Below are 18,176 nucleotides of genomic sequence, written 5' to 3'. Positions count from 1 at the left end.
CAACCTAAATTTAAAAGGGAAATTGAAGTAGGTCTTTCTGAACTCCAGTTTGTTCCAGGGGCCTTCAGCGAACATCAACTCTGACTGGGCCAATAAGCAGAGGAAAATAAGTCAGAGATTTTGTTAACATTTTGCTCTAAATGTTAATGGCAAATTCAAGGCAGTTTACAAATCTACTTAAGAGTGAGTGCATTAGTAACTAAAATTACCAATCCGTTCTTTGCTGCCCCTGGAAGACAGACGTTTCCCTGGAACATATGCCAAAGGCACCCATTATGTTTTTAAATATTGTCAGAGATGGCAGGCACTTTATTGATGAAGGTTTTGTTCCTTCTCAGAAAAGAGAAAGCCTACGTGATTAAAGAGGGGTGTGGATCAAAAATAATTCTGCTGTTGTTTCTTCACACAGTACTTCTTTCTGGAAAGAGACTTAGATGATACATGAAGATGTGTGTTTATGTATGTGCCAATGTGTGTGATTTATCCACACGTACAATTTGTACCGGCTAACACGTGAAGATATTCATGGTCTAAATGTGCTTGATTTAGGGGTTTTTCAGTCTCCGAGCATTGTTAGGGAAGATGAGGAGAGGATGCAAATGTGGGGGGGGTGGGTCTTATGAGTAGAACCTGGCCTCTGTTTGAACATCAGGCCTGCCATGAGTGGTGTATGCAGGTGCAGGCCCTTTAAAATAGAGACCCCACCTCATCTACTGGGTGACTTGGCCTTCCAAAGCTCATTTGCTCAGGGAATATTGTATTTGGAGGTTTTATGATTTTTTTTCCTTTGCTGGGCTCAGGCGCATTTCACCCGGAACGTGTAGGGACCAAAGTCAGCTACGCGTACATCACAGTAAGTTGTCTATTGATTTTCCTGAATGAAAATGGTCTGATGCTGCTGCCCACTGGCTCCTAAAGCCTGTGGTGTCTCTTGCCCGAGCATCTGTAAGCCAGAAGGATGGTGTTTCGATCACTTGGGGTTTCCCGTGTCTTTCCTCCCCCTTACCTTCCTCCCCCCTCTTTTTTCTCTTTGCTGTTTCCACAGGTCTTAAAAGGGGATGATGCCCCAGTAATACTCCCTGCCCTGCTCCCAGGTGCCCCTCCCTCCCAGGGAAGACTGCTTCTTGTGTGACGCGGGCCATAGAAAGAGACTCCGATGGACTTACACCGGGCAGCCTTCAAGATGGAGAACTCATCCTACCTCCCCAACCCGCTGGCCTCCCCAGCCCTCATGGTCCTGGCGTCCACGGCTGAGGCCAGCCGTGATGCATCTATCCCTTGTCAGCAGCCACGACCCTTCGGTGTACCTGTCTCAGTAGACAAGGACGTGCATATTCCGTTCACCAATGGTTCCTACACCTTTGCCTCTATGTACCATCGGCAAGGTGGGGTGCCAGGCACTTTTGCCAATCGCGATTTTCCCCCTTCGTTGCTACACCTCCACCCGCAGTTTGCTCCCCCAAATCTAGATTGCACCCCAATCAGTATGCTGAATCACAGCGGAGTGGGAGCTTTCCGTCCCTTTGCTTCCACTGAGGACCGGGAGAGTTATCAGTCAGCCTTCACGCCCGCCAAGCGACTTAAAAACTGCCATGACACAGAGTCTCCCCACTTGCGCTTCTCAGATGCAGATGGCAAGGAATATGACTTTGGGACACAGCTGCCATCTAGCTCCCCCGGTTCACTTAAGGTTGACGACACTGGGAAGAAGATTTTTGCTGTTTCTGGCCTCATTTCAGATCGGGAAGCCTCATCTAGCCCAGAGGATCGAAATGACAGATGTAAGTACCTTGGTGCAGCCCTCCCCTAACCCCAGTAGGCCCTGCCTTACAGTAGTATTCAACAGGTCGGTGGCATTTTTCATGCTCCTCGTAATGGGAAGGGCCGAGTCTCTCCCATTCAGGAGCTGTGGAGTGCTGACATTTACTTGTGTCTTGTCAATGAGTGTTGATAGTTCTTGTAGGAAACGTTTTTCTGAAGGTAGCTGGAGGCACTCTGGCCTGCACTGCCCTTCCTTCCGGGGCACGAGTGGCTTATTCTCTGGGGACTCTGGAGTGGAGAGGGGATGCTGTGTATATACCAGAGTGAATGTCATTTCATTAGTAAGCATAGGTTCCTAGGGAATTTGGAGGGGGGGCGGCGCTGAAGACACCCGTCCATCCCTCTTCCCTTTGCTCTCCTCATTATGTTTCTCTGACCTCGGTATTATTTTTTAGCTTTTCCATTGTACCACATCCAGCAGACTCCACGTGATTTTATTTTCACAACTCTCAGCCCTTGTCCAAGTCAGGCTATTTTTCAGAGAAGGACAAAGGTGTCGTCAATCACCATAAAGCATTTCAAACAGCTGTGTTTTCCTTGCAATCGAGAAGCTAGAAAGCCAAGTTCTCTTGGGATTTAACAGGTGTGCTGGGTGCTTATCCTGGGGGTCCCTTGTAGAACTAGACAGGTTGGTCTATGTGACTGCTGGTTTGTTTTTTTTGTTTTTTGATGCTTACAACTGTTATCAATTTCTGCTTAAGAAACAGTTCTGTCATGTTCTCCAAGGGCCTTGATGGGCTGTGGCTACACTCACTAATAGTTGGGGCTAAACCTTTGCTTGGAACCTGTAGACTAGGAATGTTGAACCCTGCCATCCTCACCTCTCATGTAATCAGAAAATAATTGTGTTTTGAAGCTTTTGGACTATGGGTAGACCCCCACAGAGCAGTTTTCTTCAAGCCTGGTGAGAATTTATGAACTGAGGGTGTTTTTTTCCAACCAACCCTTTGTTCTAAGATTTGCTTCATTTTATTTTCTTAAGAAAACTACATTTGAGGTTTGCTTTCCCTCTTCTCTATTTTTTGTGCTCTCCCGTCCTCTCTATAACCACCATCACGAATGCCATTTTTTTCTCTTCTCTTTATGATGCCGAGGAGAGTAATAGAGACGTTGCTGCTCTCTCCCCTGTCGGCGCTGCTTCCTCAGGCTGTCTCCTTGAATTAGGCACTGTGTTAACTTTCCTGCGCTAAAAGGCATCTGCCTAAACCCAGCGTACCTTTTCAATAAAAGTCATCATAAAATCAACCTGCCTTGTAAATCCATCGCTCTTTGGTTTTGAAATATGTTGCGAGTGGGTCTTTTATGTCAGCGTCTGTAAGCCTGAGACCTCCCCACTTCAGGGAGAAGGCTGCTATCTGACAGCACAACTGCCGGTGTTCTCTCTGTCTTTTGCTTTAGCTCCCATTCCACCTTTCCCCCTTTCTGTACAACTGATGTGTGTGTGTGTGTGTGTGTTCGCAATGATTCTGCTTTGGGGATATACTTGCTGAACACGGGTTGCCGTTGTGTCTGTCTGTCTTAGTTTAGTTTAGTTTTCATTTGTCAGTGTGCAAGTGATCAAGGCGAGCTTTAACCTGACCTCTGGCCAAAACTGCCCTGGTTTCGGGTGTGACCAAGTCTGCTCCTTTTTTCTCCAAACACAAGTTGAAAATGAAACTCTCTCAAAACTAACATGCCACAAAGTAACACCTGGAGATCAAGAAACCTTTCTTTCCTAACAAATCCAGCTTGTCTCCATTTTTCCATTTTTTAGCCCAAACCTGTATCAGACCCCCAGAGCAGGAGGAAGCTTGTTAGTCAAGTCAGAACTCATAGATGCGGATATCCATTCCCCTCTGAGTGTCAAAGCCATAACTCTTCTGTTGGCCTGGTTCGCATTGTGTGGGGGTGTCATCCCCCATGGAGATGGATCCCTCACACAGGAATACGCCTGGGTGGAGAAAAATTAAATGAGTCTGTCTCCCAAAGTGAAATGGAATTCTGACCTTGAAATTAATGAGATTCTGATCAGAAGGGTGGGGAAACTTCTTTATTTCAAATTGTAGTGTTGTATAAATTGGAGCCCTTCCCCCTTTTATTTGTTTAAAATATCCTTCCTTTAGTGAGTATTTTGTGTTCTCTTTTTTCCTTTTACACAAATGTTAGATCTATAGGCATGTCTGAGTGTAGAATGTTTGTCCACTCACATTATCTAGAGTTGCATTTGTGACTTGATCTTAAATGAGAAATAAAGGTACAAAGTGCATGGGAGAGTGTTATCTTGTGATGACCCTGGATTTGTGTTCCTTTCTCTTTTCCTTCTCTCGGGTGGGGTAGCAGCCATCACAAGGTTGTCCTGGGTAGCATTTGTGCTTTGGATTTTGAGTTTTGGGAGGCTGGGGAAACATTTTTCTGTAGGGAAGGGTCGAAGAGGCACCGTGACCAAGTCTGCTGCAGCTTTCTTGGCTCCTGTCATATGCCGACGTGTGTCAGAATATTTATGGTCTGTTTTATGTAAATACATATTTAAGGGCCGTTAGAAGGCCTGATTATTCCCACTAGATGCCTTTCAGTTCCTCCCTACAGAACCGTTTTGAAATAAGTAATATTTCTCAGATAATCGAGTGACAGTATACAAGACTGCTTCCGAGGGGAGCGCTTGAGGGGCAGATGGGGCAGTAAGGGGGGGTGGGGAGGTGAGAAAACAGAGGACGGAAAGTGTTCAAAAGAGCACAGTGATAGGATACTGTGGCTTTTGCCCAGATTGCCAAAAATTAACTGTGTATATTTTAGGTTTTATAATTCTTAAAATTCTAATCCTTGATATAGTTGACTGATTTTTCAGTTCTCTTCATATAAATAAATTTTTTTCATAAAATGTAAGAGAAGCTATAATTAAATACAACAGTAAATCTCCTAAATAAGCATATAGCTTTAGGGTTTTGTTGAGGGGGCAGGGTGAGTACGGGTGTGTGTGTCCCTTAGAGTAGAAGTTTTATGACTGAGTTTTAGGTCAATGAAAAAATCAGTTTTACAATGGAAACACTGACAGTTTTTACTGTTGCAGCCACCCCCTGCTCACACACTGCATCCATATGCAGATATGTCCACATCTGAGAGCATTTGAAAGAGGGGCCTGCAGACATGGTGTAATGCACACGTGTTCTTTCCTTCAATCTGGGTAGTGATAGGCAGGATTTCTTTTGTGGTTAAATACCCGTTTTTGTAGAAAGCAACATAGCTCCTTGGGTAAAGTATTGTCTCTCCTAATAGATGATTCCATTTTGCTGTTCATCTACCTGGCATCACAGGTGATTCCTGAGGTAGGTGTTGGGCTCTATTGGAAAAAAGAAGGCTTTACTCAACAGGACTGACTTATTTACCCTGGAAAAAGGGAGAGAAGTATTTGATGAGAAGCCATTCGTGGAGGATGCATGATTCCCCAGGAAGGGGACTGAGGTAACTCCTGTTTATTGTCATTCCCTGAACCCAAGGCTCCTTGTCCATGTCCAGGGAAATGACACGAAAATTTATGGACCAATTACAAATAGTCCACGTGTGTCTTACATACGAAGTGTCTACAAATATGTTTCCCAAGGCTTTTAAAATAAACATTTCCTCATTAAGGAAACTTTACAACAAAAGGGAAAATACATATTCTCTGCTGCCTTGTACTAGAATCTATACATGAATGACCCCCTTAGCACTCTGGCTCTTACCATGTGCATTTCCTGACTGTTCTCTATAGGCCACTCCAGGGCCCAATTCCTGTCTGGGCGACACAGTCTTTGGCCAGCCTGCCAGTCTATCCACTGAGCCCAAATTGGAGCTGGCCAGGATGCATGTTCACCCTGAGGGCTGAGAGGGACCGGAACTGCCCTTGGGGAGCCATGATGGGCCCTGCCTTCTGGCTCACCTCAGAGGTGGGTACTGGGCACTGACTTCAGGTGGCCCTCTTTCCTTGACCCTTCCCTGTGGTCAGGGAACCCGAACGCTCCCAGCAGTTTCCAGATGTGCTGCTTTGCTCTCATCTTTGATATATTTAAAAAGTCACTCAAATTTGAAAAGCGCTGAAAAGGAGATAGTATTTTGTACTTTGAGATATGTCTTTCCAAAGGCACCTATCATTGAAAACCCTATGTCCTAAGAATCAAGGCAACTGAGCCCACCACATAGGCCCAGGGCAGCCTGAAAGGAGCTGGCCGGCTGCATCATGGGAGTGTTGTGAGGGGGCTAGCCCCAAGGGCTCTGGGACTGGGGTGGGTAGGGACCCTGCTCTGGGCTTTTAAGAGAATTGCTCCTGCTGGAGAGGATGTTTGGGGGCAGTTCTCAGGTCACCAGGCTCAACTTCTGGATCGTTGCTGGAGCAGATGACCACTCTGAAAGGGCGTGCACATCATCAGAGATGGGTCAGATGGTTCCCGCTGTACTGACTGCCCAGACTTAGCCCGATTGTCGACTGTCGGCTCAGCTGCGCCCGGGCTTCTCCCGGAGACCCTATTCCTTCCCCATCTGGGGTGGGGGGAGGGGAGGGGCAAGAACTCCTGTGATGTGTGTGGTTGTTTCTGGTTGTTCGCTCCCAACACAGTCATGGAGACTCCTTTTCATGCTGCTGGGTTTAATTGTCTTGTTGGGATAAAGAAATGTTTGCACAGCTAAAGTGGGGCCGGGCTGGACGGGAGCAGTCCCTGATGGCTGCAGAGCCATCTGGCCTGGCTTGGCTTGGCTCGGCGCGCCGCTGGCCCGCCCGCCCGCCCGCCCGCCCGGCGGCTGGGCTCGCTCCCGCTCCCGCTCTCTTCCCCTGCCCTCGCTCCACGCCGCGCCGCTCTGGTCGGCGGCTGCCTCCTCGCACGGCCGGAATGCCTAATCACCATGGTGAGAAAACGGACACCGCAGCAGTCCTCCCTCCTCGCCTCGCGCCCTCCCTCCCATCAATTGTCATGCAGAAGTGATCCGGGCTGCCGTTTCCTCGCGGCCGCCAGCCAGCCCCTCGCCGCTCCCGGCAGAAGGGTGGCTGGTAATTGATCGTTTGGGGGGAGGGGGCGCGGAGAGGCGCGAGGCCGGCCCGGGGGTGGGAAGAAGGACCACAGAGTGGGCCCCGTTGGCTCACTTGAAAAGGAACCCCCCACCCCCACCCCCCGTCACGGAGATGGCGTTCAAGTGGTTTCAGAAATGTTGGTGACCTCGCCGTCGCTCGGCCGGACTGCGGGAGAACTCCGGGCGCTGCCCCCGGGGGCCGGGTCCCGGGGGCCGCCGGGTCCCCCACCCCCGCACCGCCCTCCACGCCCAGCGCCTCCAGGTCGCGCTGAGAACCGAGCCCTGGGCGGGTTTCCCGTACGTCGTCCGAGCAGCAGAGAGATGGGGTCGGAGCGAGGGAGTGGGCGGGGGTGTAAACCTAGGAGGAGGCGCGACCACGCGGAGGTCCGGGTGATCCGAGACCCGGCGGGAGGTGCAGATGGGCGGGTGGCTGAGTGAGGAGGCTAGGGGACACTGCGAGGGGAGGGGGCTTGGGGGACGAGGCTAGGGTAGGCTGGAGCGCGGAGGGCGCCCGGGCGCTCCGAGCAGGGAGGATGGACGTGTGTGCACTCGCGCATCTGGATCTAGCGTTGCCCTCGGCACCCTAGGACTTTGAGGTTTCTCACGTTGGTTCGAAATGTTTTCCGCGTTCGTCTTGCTTTTCAAGTCGAGGAATGTTTTCCTAAGTCCCGGGGTTCGTGAATCGCCAGGATGGCTGGTATTCGGGCGAGGCGAGTGGACGTAGCCTCTGACCGTCCGAGGCTCCTAGCCAGCACAGCGGGGTTCCTTAATGTCCCGGCAATTTCTGGAACTCTTCCCACGGGAAGTTTTCCGGGGCTGCCTTCCGGTCAGCGGCCCCAGGTTGATTATTTGGTGGCCCTTTTTTGTTTGAAAACAAAAAACACACATTGTATCCAAATAACAAAAGTTGCTGTCCCTCCCCACCCCCTTTTCCTCATTAGGCAAGGAAGAGGAAACTGAAAAATAGAATTATATTTTTATATTGGTTTTCCTTATTTTTAACCCTTATTAACTTCATCCATCTGGTTAATAAATATTGGCACACGTTGAACTAGTCTTTGTAAATACTCAGAATTTGGACTGATAGTACATTTAATACAGTTATATTTTTATGATGCATTTTCATGTTTTTAACTCTTTTTAACCACATCCATCTGGTCAATAAATATCAGAATACATGTTGGAATGTACTCTTTATAAATACTTGAGACTCAGAGTGATGATACATTTTATTGTAAAACCCACAGGATTTTAACACCAAACTAACAATTTTTGGATTCAAATCTTCCCTCAGACCGTTCAGCTACATTTTCCAGTGCCATTTCACCCTCCCTAAAGAGAGATGCAGGAGAGGCTGGTTCCATCTCTGGGTGGGCAAGACCCCCCTAGGGAAGGAAATGGCAACCCATTCCAGTAGTCTTGCCTGGGAAATCCCATGGATAGAGGAGCCTGGTGGGCTACAGTGCACTGGGTCACGAAAGAATCAGACATGACTAAGCAACTAAACAGAAACAACAGAGATGAGCTGCAGACCTAAGGATAACGTTGCAGTATAGCAGCTAAAATGCCTTAAATCTTTTTTTTTTTTTAATGCCATTTAATTTGTGGCATTTGTGGTTGAACAGAGTGTGATTTTATCCTTTGGAACCTCAAAATATGTGCTCCAGGGTGGAAATTTCTAAATATCTCTTTCTTTGGGGCAAGAGGAGAATTTGAGGAGAATTTTCTGCAAAAGAACTTTCACCTACTTAGTCACTTTGTTGTGCCTTTTCCAGGAAAAGATCCTGAACTGGGGCTATGAGTTTAGGCCTGGAGAAATGAGAGGCTGTGGTATGAATCAGTCAACCTAGTAGATGCTAAGTAAATAGGAGTAATTCATACCCTTACAGCCTTACCCAATGGATCAGACTTTTCTATTACCTCAATCACATTTTACTGCTAGTGTTAAAAAAATTTTTACACTGTCAGTACCAATCACAGCAAAGGATTCAGTGTTAGTTGAGTATTGAATAAATTGATGGTGATTATAATCTGATTTTTAAAGTTTTCATCAATTTGCCACACTTCAACCTTACACTGGATAATATCCATAAAACTGGGCTGTCCCACAGGTATAGTGGTTTGAAGAAAGAAAGGAAGAATTTATATGCCTTGAGATTTGATGAGGATAAAGGTAGGTAGGCAATTTTTCAAGAGATATGTGCAATTACCTTTCTCAAATATAGATTTATTTTGTTGATTATTTTGGTTAAAAAATCTTTCATAACTTAAAAAGTAGTTTAAAATTTGCTTTTCTCTCCTTACTCTGTAGAAACCTAAGATTAGAGTCTATCCCCTTCCCAAATGTTTTCCCACAGCATCACATCCCCTATCATGGAGTCCACAAATACAGATCTGCTTTGTGTGTATTTTAGGAAAAAAAGTTTCTACCTGGATCCTGACTGGAGCTGGAAACAGACAAGTGATGTGTGGGTTTTGTAAACACATACAACCATCTGGCAATTCAGACATTTGACCGTCAATTTTCTCTGTGGAATGTGTTCTGATCGAAGATGACCTAGAGGAAATGAAAGTTGTGTTTTGGGTGGGGGGAAATGTGGTGCTGCGTCCAGTACATTCTGTTCAGCAGACATGGAGCTTTAGGAAAGTCTAGAGCTGCATGTGTGAAGGAGGAACCTTTTGGTACAGTCTCATGAGAAATCAAGCCCAGTAAGCCTGAATGTGACTCACCAGATGAGGGTTGTCTTTTTCCACTGAAATTCATTTGTAGGCTGAGACTTATGGCTTTGCATCCATCTTAGAGCAGCAGACAGTCAGAAAGCTGTAGGGAGGGGGCAAGGGCCAGCCCTGGAGAGACCTTTGCTTTATTTTCAGGTATATGATTCCCATTTAGGTGCTAGCTAATCCTATATTGCTCTCACTTGATCTTGCTTTTCAGGGTTTGATTTAAACTGAATCAGAATGGCTTAGCATAATAAATACCTGTTAGAGGGATAAATGCTGTGTTTGCCCCTTTGAGCCTCAACTTGAAGCTGTTTCAGATCAAAAATGGGGAAGCAATATAACATAGTGGCTATGAGTTCAGCCTCTGGAGTAAAATCATGACCCTTTAGCTTACTTGTTCTGTGACCCTGGGCAAATTATATAACCTCTCTGGGCCTCAGTACTGTTATCTGTAAAGTGGGAATTACACAACCTAAAAGGGTTGTTGTGAAGGACTGAATGAGATTAAGCCAACTAATAATGCTTAGAACAGTTCCTCACACATACTAAGTGTTCAATACTTAATGACTTATTATTTCAAGGACAATCTGGTGGTCTAATCTTCCTTGTTAGAAGCACTGATGTGGTCAAACACAGCGTCATTAATGGCTAGCATGTATGTAGGATCCTTTCCCGCACTCATGGCTTATGGTGATGTGGAAAGGGGGGAGGGAGAGAGGCTCAGCTCTTTTTTGTGATAGCAGCTGCTTCACCTCTCTGCATTATTATCCATCCACCAGGATTAGCCCTGGTGGCCCTCTGACCTCTTTCTCCCTTTATTTTATTGAGAAACAAGGTAATATTACAGTTAAAGAAACTGAGTCTCTGAGCCAGGAAGGGACTTAACTAGGGTTAGATATCTAACCTAGTGGCCCAGGTTAGAGAATCCAAATCTCACCAGATTGTCTTATTCTGGAATTTTGTGTTATCAGATATTATTTGAAATAGATGGGTCATTAGAATTTGTGTGTGCTAGAAATTTGGGCCATATATAATCAGATTTGCTATAATGGCATTTGGCTAGTATTAGAATTCAAAGTCCCAGAGTTTCTAATGTGTCCTCAGATTTTAAGTTATACAAGCACCCTCTCCCCCTCTCGCCTATGTGAGAGAAATCTGTGAACCTTCCCCCATCTGTGTGTGTCACAGTCCCACAGCATGATGGATTGTCTCTGCTTGGGGGAGGCTTAGGATGGGGCTTGAAGGGGCCTTGTAGGTCAGGAGAGAAATACAGCAGCAGGACTGAGCTGGGGGGGCTGCTGGGGAGGGATTAGGAGGGGAAGGGGAGGGCAGGGTTGGGCGGGGACAGACCTCTTCCATAGTGTCTGTGTGCATTCTCCTAGGAGTAAAAGAAGGCTGTCCATTACCCTGAGCGCACAAATAAACTCAGTGTTTTTCTCTTTGTAGAAAGAAAGCCCCAGGGGGCTTGGGAACACCAGAAGCTGACTGCCCATCAGTGGGAGAGATGGGAAGTAGGAGGATGGGAGTGAGAAAGACTGACCCTCTGCCTGAGGACCTTGGATTTTGGGTCTGTTATTTGAATATAACAGCTCATACTTGAAAAGACTTCTGTTCAAATATGTATGTAGCAGAAATAGCCATTGGAGGCCAGTTGTCCGATATCTCAATACCCATCATCTCCTTCATGGCTCCATTTAGGAGACGGGGTTCTGGTCACTTTGAGGGCCAGAATGTCTCCATAGATCATAGAGCACCCATTCTCTCTCCCAGGCCCCAGTTCTTTCTACTCACAGACTTGGAGGCATATGAGAAATAAGAAGGGAAATGTTGAATGTTAATGTTCAGTTTTTAGAGAAGGGGAGAAAGTCTGGGATTTAGGCTCCAGTGCCATAGTCATGGTTAGGAAGGAACTCTAGGAAAGAGTTGGGTCTGAGAGGTAGATAGGGAGGCGAAGGCAGCAGTGCATGCGAGGGTAAGTAATCAGCAGGACCGCAGTTAGGGCCTAGGCTTTGGCTTCCTTCCTGAGCAGTAAAATGTAAAAAAAAAATCCTTAGAACAACAAAAGTCTGGACGCATGGGCTTCCTTCCTGACAGGCCAACCTGGTGGGGCTTCATTCAGCCTGAGCCGGAGTCAAGGCTGATTTACGGGTAAGAGGTCCCAGACAGACATGTGTGCTTAACCCCTTCCTAGCTGCAGAGATGACTACTTGCAAACGCTACCCTCCTCTCCCAGCTTCCCGTCATGGTGTGGGTAGCTCTTTATTGTTACTGTTTCTTTATTCAAAGAGAGTCCCTCCTGCTGAAGGACCCAGAATCGTCTTCATGAAGAAGCTGGGTCTCTGAGAAGTTGAATGACCTGAAAGAGATTTTACCATCCAGCCTGTACTGAACAGGCTCTTGGTGACATTACATTGACTTGGGAATGTGTGTCCTTCTTAGATCATGGAAAGTGCCTCCTGGAATCTCTATTGGGGTGATCTGTAAGCCTCTGTTCCACATCTATAAAATACTGTTACTGCAGAAGGAAGGGTGCTGCTCATCAAGGGTGTTTTTAGGTGGTACTGTGGATAAAACTGAGGCTTCCAGGTGGCGCAGTGGTAAAAAAAAAAAAAAAAAAAAATCTGCCTGCCAATGCAGGAGATGCAAGAGACGCTGGCTCGATCCTGGGTCGGGAAGATCCCCTGGAGGAGGAAATGGCAACCCACTCCAGTGTTCTTGCCTGGAAAATTCCATGAACAGAAGAGTCTAATGGGCTACAGTTCATGGGGGTGCAGAGAGACAAGACTGAGCGACTGAACACTCACGCATGTGGATAAAACTATGGCAGAGTACAGGAGGCATGGTTCAGTTTCCATTTGATAGTATGATACATTTATTAGTTCATTTAATCATTCAATTAGTATTTTCTGAATACCTGTGTCCTTCCAGACGCTGTGCTGGGTGCTGGTGATATGATGATGGGCAAGACAGATTAGAGTCCCTGCCTTATTGGAGCTGGAAACTTAACAACCAATTGCAGGATGTCATGAAAAGTACTCTAATAGAGGGAATGTAAAACGCCATGAGGTTAGAATCAGGAGCACCTAATCGTGTCTATGAATCAGGGATAGTTTTCTAGAGCGAAACTATCAGCGAAAGCTGATATCTGAAGATCAGGGGGTCACTCAAAGAGGCTAGGTGTGACGGTTTGTTTTTCTGGACAAAGTATGGCATCTGAGTGTGGAATAAGGAACTGCAGAGCTGCCAAGCATTACTCATGATGGTGAGTGTATGTGTGAGTGTGTGTGTTAGTCGCTCAGTTGTGTCTGACTCTTTGCAACCCCATGGACTATAACCCGCCAGGCTCCTCTGTTCATGAAATTCTCCAGGCATGAAAGCCCCATGATGGTGAGTAAGAATAGGACTTCTCTCTGCCAGGGCCTCAGAGCTGACTTTGGGTCTCTATTATATTTCATCCTATGGCCAGGCATTCTTGAGACTGTTTGGTGCTTATATGGTTCTGAGGCTCAGCATCATGTAGGATCTTTCTTGTAAAGTAACTTTCTAAAGATCAATCACTAGCAAATACTTTCTGATGACATATGATATCTTAGGAACCATGAGCACCCACAACCATGCTTGGGACAGAGCAGCCATTCAGGAAATATTTGCCAAATGCAGGAGAACCACGACCCTGATGATGTCTAGGGGGTAGGTCAAGGGCCCTAAGTTTTATCCTAGAGTTCCTGTTCGACTCTATACTTGCCCTGCCCGGAGACTTGATGGGCCTCAATATCCAGAGTACTCCTGGCTGTTAAACTAAGCCACATAGCACCCAGGATTCTTGGCAGGATTTCTTGGCAAAATTTCCTGTAGGAGGTACATTGCACAGACTTGACTTTCATGATGGAGGTTAGGAGTGTAGTGCCAAGACTATTGAAGAAGGAAAGAAAGAAGGCGAAACCGACCGTTGTCCTTGCCTGGCACGCGTAGGCATACTAACATCAGTTCCTTTCAGCCGGGGCCGCGGGACTCTGCCGTCTCTGCTGTGGTTTTCCTTCCCCCAAGGTCTCTTATCACCATCGTGGCTCTATATCCACAGCATTTCCTGAGCTCTGGGTGTAGAGCCTTGTGCTCGGCACTGTTTGCAGGGGAGTCGAAGAATCAGGAGATGATACTTCCTCTTCTTGAGGGCCTTATGGTTGAGGTGAGTAGTTAGCATGTACATGGGAGAAAAGAAACGATAATGTAAAACAACAGACAGATAAGGCTCTGGGACCTCAGGAGAAGGAGTAATCCCCAAGGCTGCTTTCTCAAAATGGGATCTAAGGACCACCTGCGTCCTGATCACTTGCTAGTGTGGAGGAGGAGGGGGTGGCCTGGGGTCGGGGTGGTGGTGAATGCGATTTACAATGTGGATTCCCAGGGCCCACACCAGACCTCCCAGTCAGAATCACAGGGAATGTGGCCTGAAAATCTGCATATTGAACAAGCAGGTGATTCTCCTTAAAGTTTATGAACCGCTTCTCCAGGGAGAGAGTACTCAGAGGGAAGCTTTGACAGAGGAGTGTGACTTTGGAGGAAGGGGAATCAGAGCTAGGCAGTGGAGAAGGAACAAACTCAGGGGGCCAGAGGTGGTAAGGGTGAAGACCCGGGGTCTGCCCACAGTGGTACCTTCTCCAGTCTCCTGTTGTGGGTGGGATCTGACCAGCTGCCTCCGGGTGCCCCCTTTACCTTCGCTCCTCCTATGGTTGTTTCCCTTTTCCTCCTTTATTGGCCATCAGCTAACGGTATGGGCGCAGACCTCCCCTTTCTTGGGCGGCATTGTGATTATGAGGCAGCCCAGCGGAGGGGTTGGCGGTGCTTAGCCAGATGTGAGGGAGGCTGGTGTGCACTTCAGTGCTCCTTGGGTTCCCGCCAGCTCATCTTCCACTGCTGTTATACTGCTGAGAATGGGCTGGAGAGTATTTTTTTTTGCCAACCTCCTCTCTCCTCTCCCCCAACCCCAACGCTTATTTCTTATGCTGAAATCGTTTGTAAGGAAATAAGGGTGAGAGGAGAGGAATTTCCCAGTGGCAGAATTGGTGATCAGCACCTGCAGGCTGGCTCTCTGCTTCCAGCTTTAACCCTTCTGGGGGCAGCTGCCAGTGGGCAGGAGGTTAAATGAGCTGTGAATAGGGGCCTGGTTCGATGTTCAGGTGGCTGCAGACACCTGTACGCTAGTGGTTACTCTCAACCCTGCTAATGGACTTGGGGTGGTGTTCTTTTCCAACATACTTCCTCCTTCTTAAACATTCATCACTTTGTATTGTAATTATTTGCTTAATTGTCCTGCCTCCAAGGATTCATGTCCATCTCCTTTTGTGATTCTATCCAGTAGTTCTCTTCCTGTAGCACCTGGCTTAATAAATATTTGTTGTGAGAGTAAGTGAACCCTGGATCTCTGTTTTCTGGGCCCAGTTATGCTGACCATTACCAGCTGGCTCTATGCATTGACAGTCTGAAGGACCACACAGGATCCACCAAAGGCTAAGTGCCTCGTGGCTAATTTACAAGTGGGAGGTGATGACAAGGAATAGAGGCATTGGGAACAGCTCAGCAATAGGACAGGAGCACAGAGCCAGACGCTCTGTCTTGTCATTTACCAGTGTTTGACTTTGGGTAAGTTGCTTCATTTCTCTGGGCCCCAGCTCCTATATAGTATATACCATGAGAGGTGACAGACAGTCTTTGCCTTACTGTGTGTCTGCATGCTAAGTCACTCAGTCGTGTCCGACTCTTTGCGACCCCATGGACTGTAGCCCATCAGGCTCCTCTGTTCATGGGATTTGCTAGGCAGGGATACTGGAGTGGGTTGCCATTTCCTTCTCCAGGGGGATCTTCCCAACCCAGGGATCGAACTTGCATCTCTTGCATCTTGAATCAGAGAAGATAATACAGATGTGTTTTGGTTTTCTAAAAGTAACCATATAAATGACACGCAATGTATTATGGATATATATACATATGTGCATGTGTGTGTGTGTGTATCATATATATCTTCCTTTTCCAAGAACATCTGTCTAAAGAGCAGAATGGCCATAGGAGACCAAAGTATCAATAGTTTATGAAGTACTTGAGTGTTCGACCTGGAGGGAGCCCTCTTACACACTGTTTGTTCCTTGAAGTTGGCTCCAGAAGAGGCTGCACTCCCTGACACTGGCTTCAACTATTTATTTTTCTAGGAGGTTTGGGACAAAAGTTGTGTTGACTTTTTGCAAACGTAGGTTGGCAGGCCCCTTTCGGTAACAGATCTGTGATACCTCCACTGAAATTTTATCTTGCCAGATTCCCACTGAAAGGAATGTACTGCCTTTCTTCTCAGCAAAATTCAAAGTACCTTTATTTTTTGGTTTCCAGGGCCAGTGACTCTGTTCCTGCTTCCTGGAGGGAAATGTTTTGGCTCAGAGGCATAATGCCCTGGCCTAAGGAATGATGGGCAGAATCAAATTGAAGAGGGCTTTGCCCTGGAGACCTTTCCTAGGCTGCGAGAACAGCCCTGTTCTCCAGGCGTTCTCCAGGCGACGGGACAAGATGAAGAGGCCCCTGTCAGATTGGAAGGATTTGGAAGGGCTTGCCCTTAAGGGAGAGCTTTAGAAGTCAGAACTGGGCCAGGAGGATTGGAAAGAACAAGCGTTTGAAAAAGGCTTTACTTGTGCGGTAAACTTCATTGTGTGATTATTTAATAGACTATTAACAAGCAGATTCATTAACAAGATCTTAATTAACAAGTTCCAGGGTTATTCCTCCAAATTCCCAAGGGAACTGTTCTCCTTCTATTTAGTCCCAGAGACTTCCTATCCTCCTTAAACTAACCATACCAGATGTGTTTAAATTCAGTCTTTTTATTGCGAGTGGAATGACTGCGGTTCCAGACAGGCACAGAGGCTGCTCCTAATAAGACTAGTAACACTTTTGGAGTGCTTTCTAGGTGTCAGGCCCAATTCTGAGTGCTTTACAGGCAATTGTTTATTTAATCCTAATAAAATCCCTATGGGATGGGTATTGTTATTTCCATTTTACAGATGAGGAAACCAAGGCCTGGTGTTTGAGCAATGTATTCATTGTCACAACAGCAAGAAATAGCAGAGATGAGATTCAAATCCAGGCAGTCTGGCTCCAGAGCCGATGAGGAGGAGAATAAACCCTAGGAGAGAGAGGTCTGGGGTTAGATTTGTGAGGGAATAAGAATAAGAATCCTTGAATCTGCTCACCTGTGCTGGACACAGTTCTCAGCACCACACCTGCGTATGTCAGGCTGGGTCCTTACTCAAAGTCTCCTGTAGTGACCAGCCCTCAGGCACAATCTGCTTGGCCCTTCACAAGCCTTTGCCACTCTGTCTACACTGTGAGTTCTGTGAAGTGGTGACTGTGTCATCTCTATTCTCAGTGCCTAGTGTGTTGCCTGGAATGTACTAGTTATGATTTAAACCAAAACAAAAACGAGTTTGTCCAATGTACCTCTTGATGGGAAGGGGAAGATGTTTTGGCATCTGCTGAGTCCTGGTGCTTCTTGCAGTGCAGGGCCTGCTTTTGGGATACTCTGCACTTTAGAGATCAGAGAAGGAAATGGCAACCCACTCCAGTGTTCTTTCCTGGAGAATCCCAGGGATAGGGGAGCCTGGTGGGCTGCCGTCTATGGGGTCACACAGTCAGACACGACTGAAGTGACTTAGCAGCAGCAGCAGCACTTTACAGATACCACAGTTCAGAAGAGCCAGCTCCTGAGACAGGACAGTGACATCTCATCTTTCTGTGCCTCGGTTTCCTCGGGGTAAAGTGGAATTGGCACTATATCAATCCCCTTTTAAAGACGCTCCTTGGAAGAAAAACTGTGACAAACCGAGATAGTGTATTAAAAAGCTGAGACATCACTTTGCCTACAAAGGTCTGTATAGTCAAGGCTATGGTTTTTCCAGTAGTCATGTACGGATGTAAGTGTTGGACCATAAAGAAGGCTGAGCACCGAAGAATTGATGCTGATGCTTTTGAACTGTGGTATTGGAGAAGACTCTTGAGAGTCCCTTGGACAGTAAGGAGAGCAAACCAGTCAATCCCAAAGGAAATCAATCCTGAATATTCAGTGGAAGGAATGATGCTGAAGCTGAAGCTCCATTACTTTGGCCACTTGATTCGAAGAGCCAACTCGTTGGGAAAGACCCTGATGTTGGGAAAGACTGAAGGCAGAAGAAGAGGTCAGCAGAGGGTGAAATGGTTAGATAACATCACCGACTCAATGGACGTGAATTTGAACAAACTCCAGGAGATAGTGGAGGACAGAGGAGCCTGGTGTGCTGCAGTTCATGGCATCACAAAGGATCGGACACAGCTTACCAACTGAACAACAATATCAATCCCCTAGGGTTTTTAGAAGGGTTAAATGAGTTCATATAAAATACAAATCAAGTCTTAAGACAGGGCCGGGTGAAAAGTAAGCCTTTAATACATGTTAGCTAGAATCACTGTTACCAGGGCTTGGGCACAGATTTGGAGTCTCTTGAGTCAGGCTCTTTCCCCCCAACCCTGCACCTCCAACCTCTGCTTTTGGTAACATTACAGGGATACTGATTCTGGTGAGCCTTGATCTCTTATGGGCT

The 18,176-nt window shown here is 46.8% G+C and overlaps 1 protein-coding gene across 7 annotated transcripts in view; it reads left to right on the top strand.

The window, feature by feature from the left end:
- Positions 1-18,176, top strand: part of RNF220 (ring finger protein 220) — a 266,770-nt gene that overhangs the window by 5,657 nt on the left and 242,937 nt on the right. For all 7 annotated transcript variants that reach the window (XM_043875848.1, XM_043875843.1, XM_043875846.1 and 4 more), the window contains exon 2: positions 1,046-1,781. In XM_043875848.1, the coding sequence (XP_043731783.1) occupies positions 1,157-1,781 (625 nt within the window). In that variant the 5' untranslated portion in view covers positions 1,046-1,156. The remainder of the gene's footprint in view (positions 1-1,045; positions 1,782-18,176) is intronic.

This window comes from Cervus elaphus, chromosome 20, assembly GCF_910594005.1.
Source record: "Cervus elaphus chromosome 20, mCerEla1.1, whole genome shotgun sequence".
NCBI classification, from domain to species: domain Eukaryota; kingdom Metazoa; phylum Chordata; class Mammalia; order Artiodactyla; family Cervidae; genus Cervus; species Cervus elaphus.
Note: the sequence above shows the minus strand (reverse complement) of the source record. Positions and strands in the feature narration are given on the sequence as shown.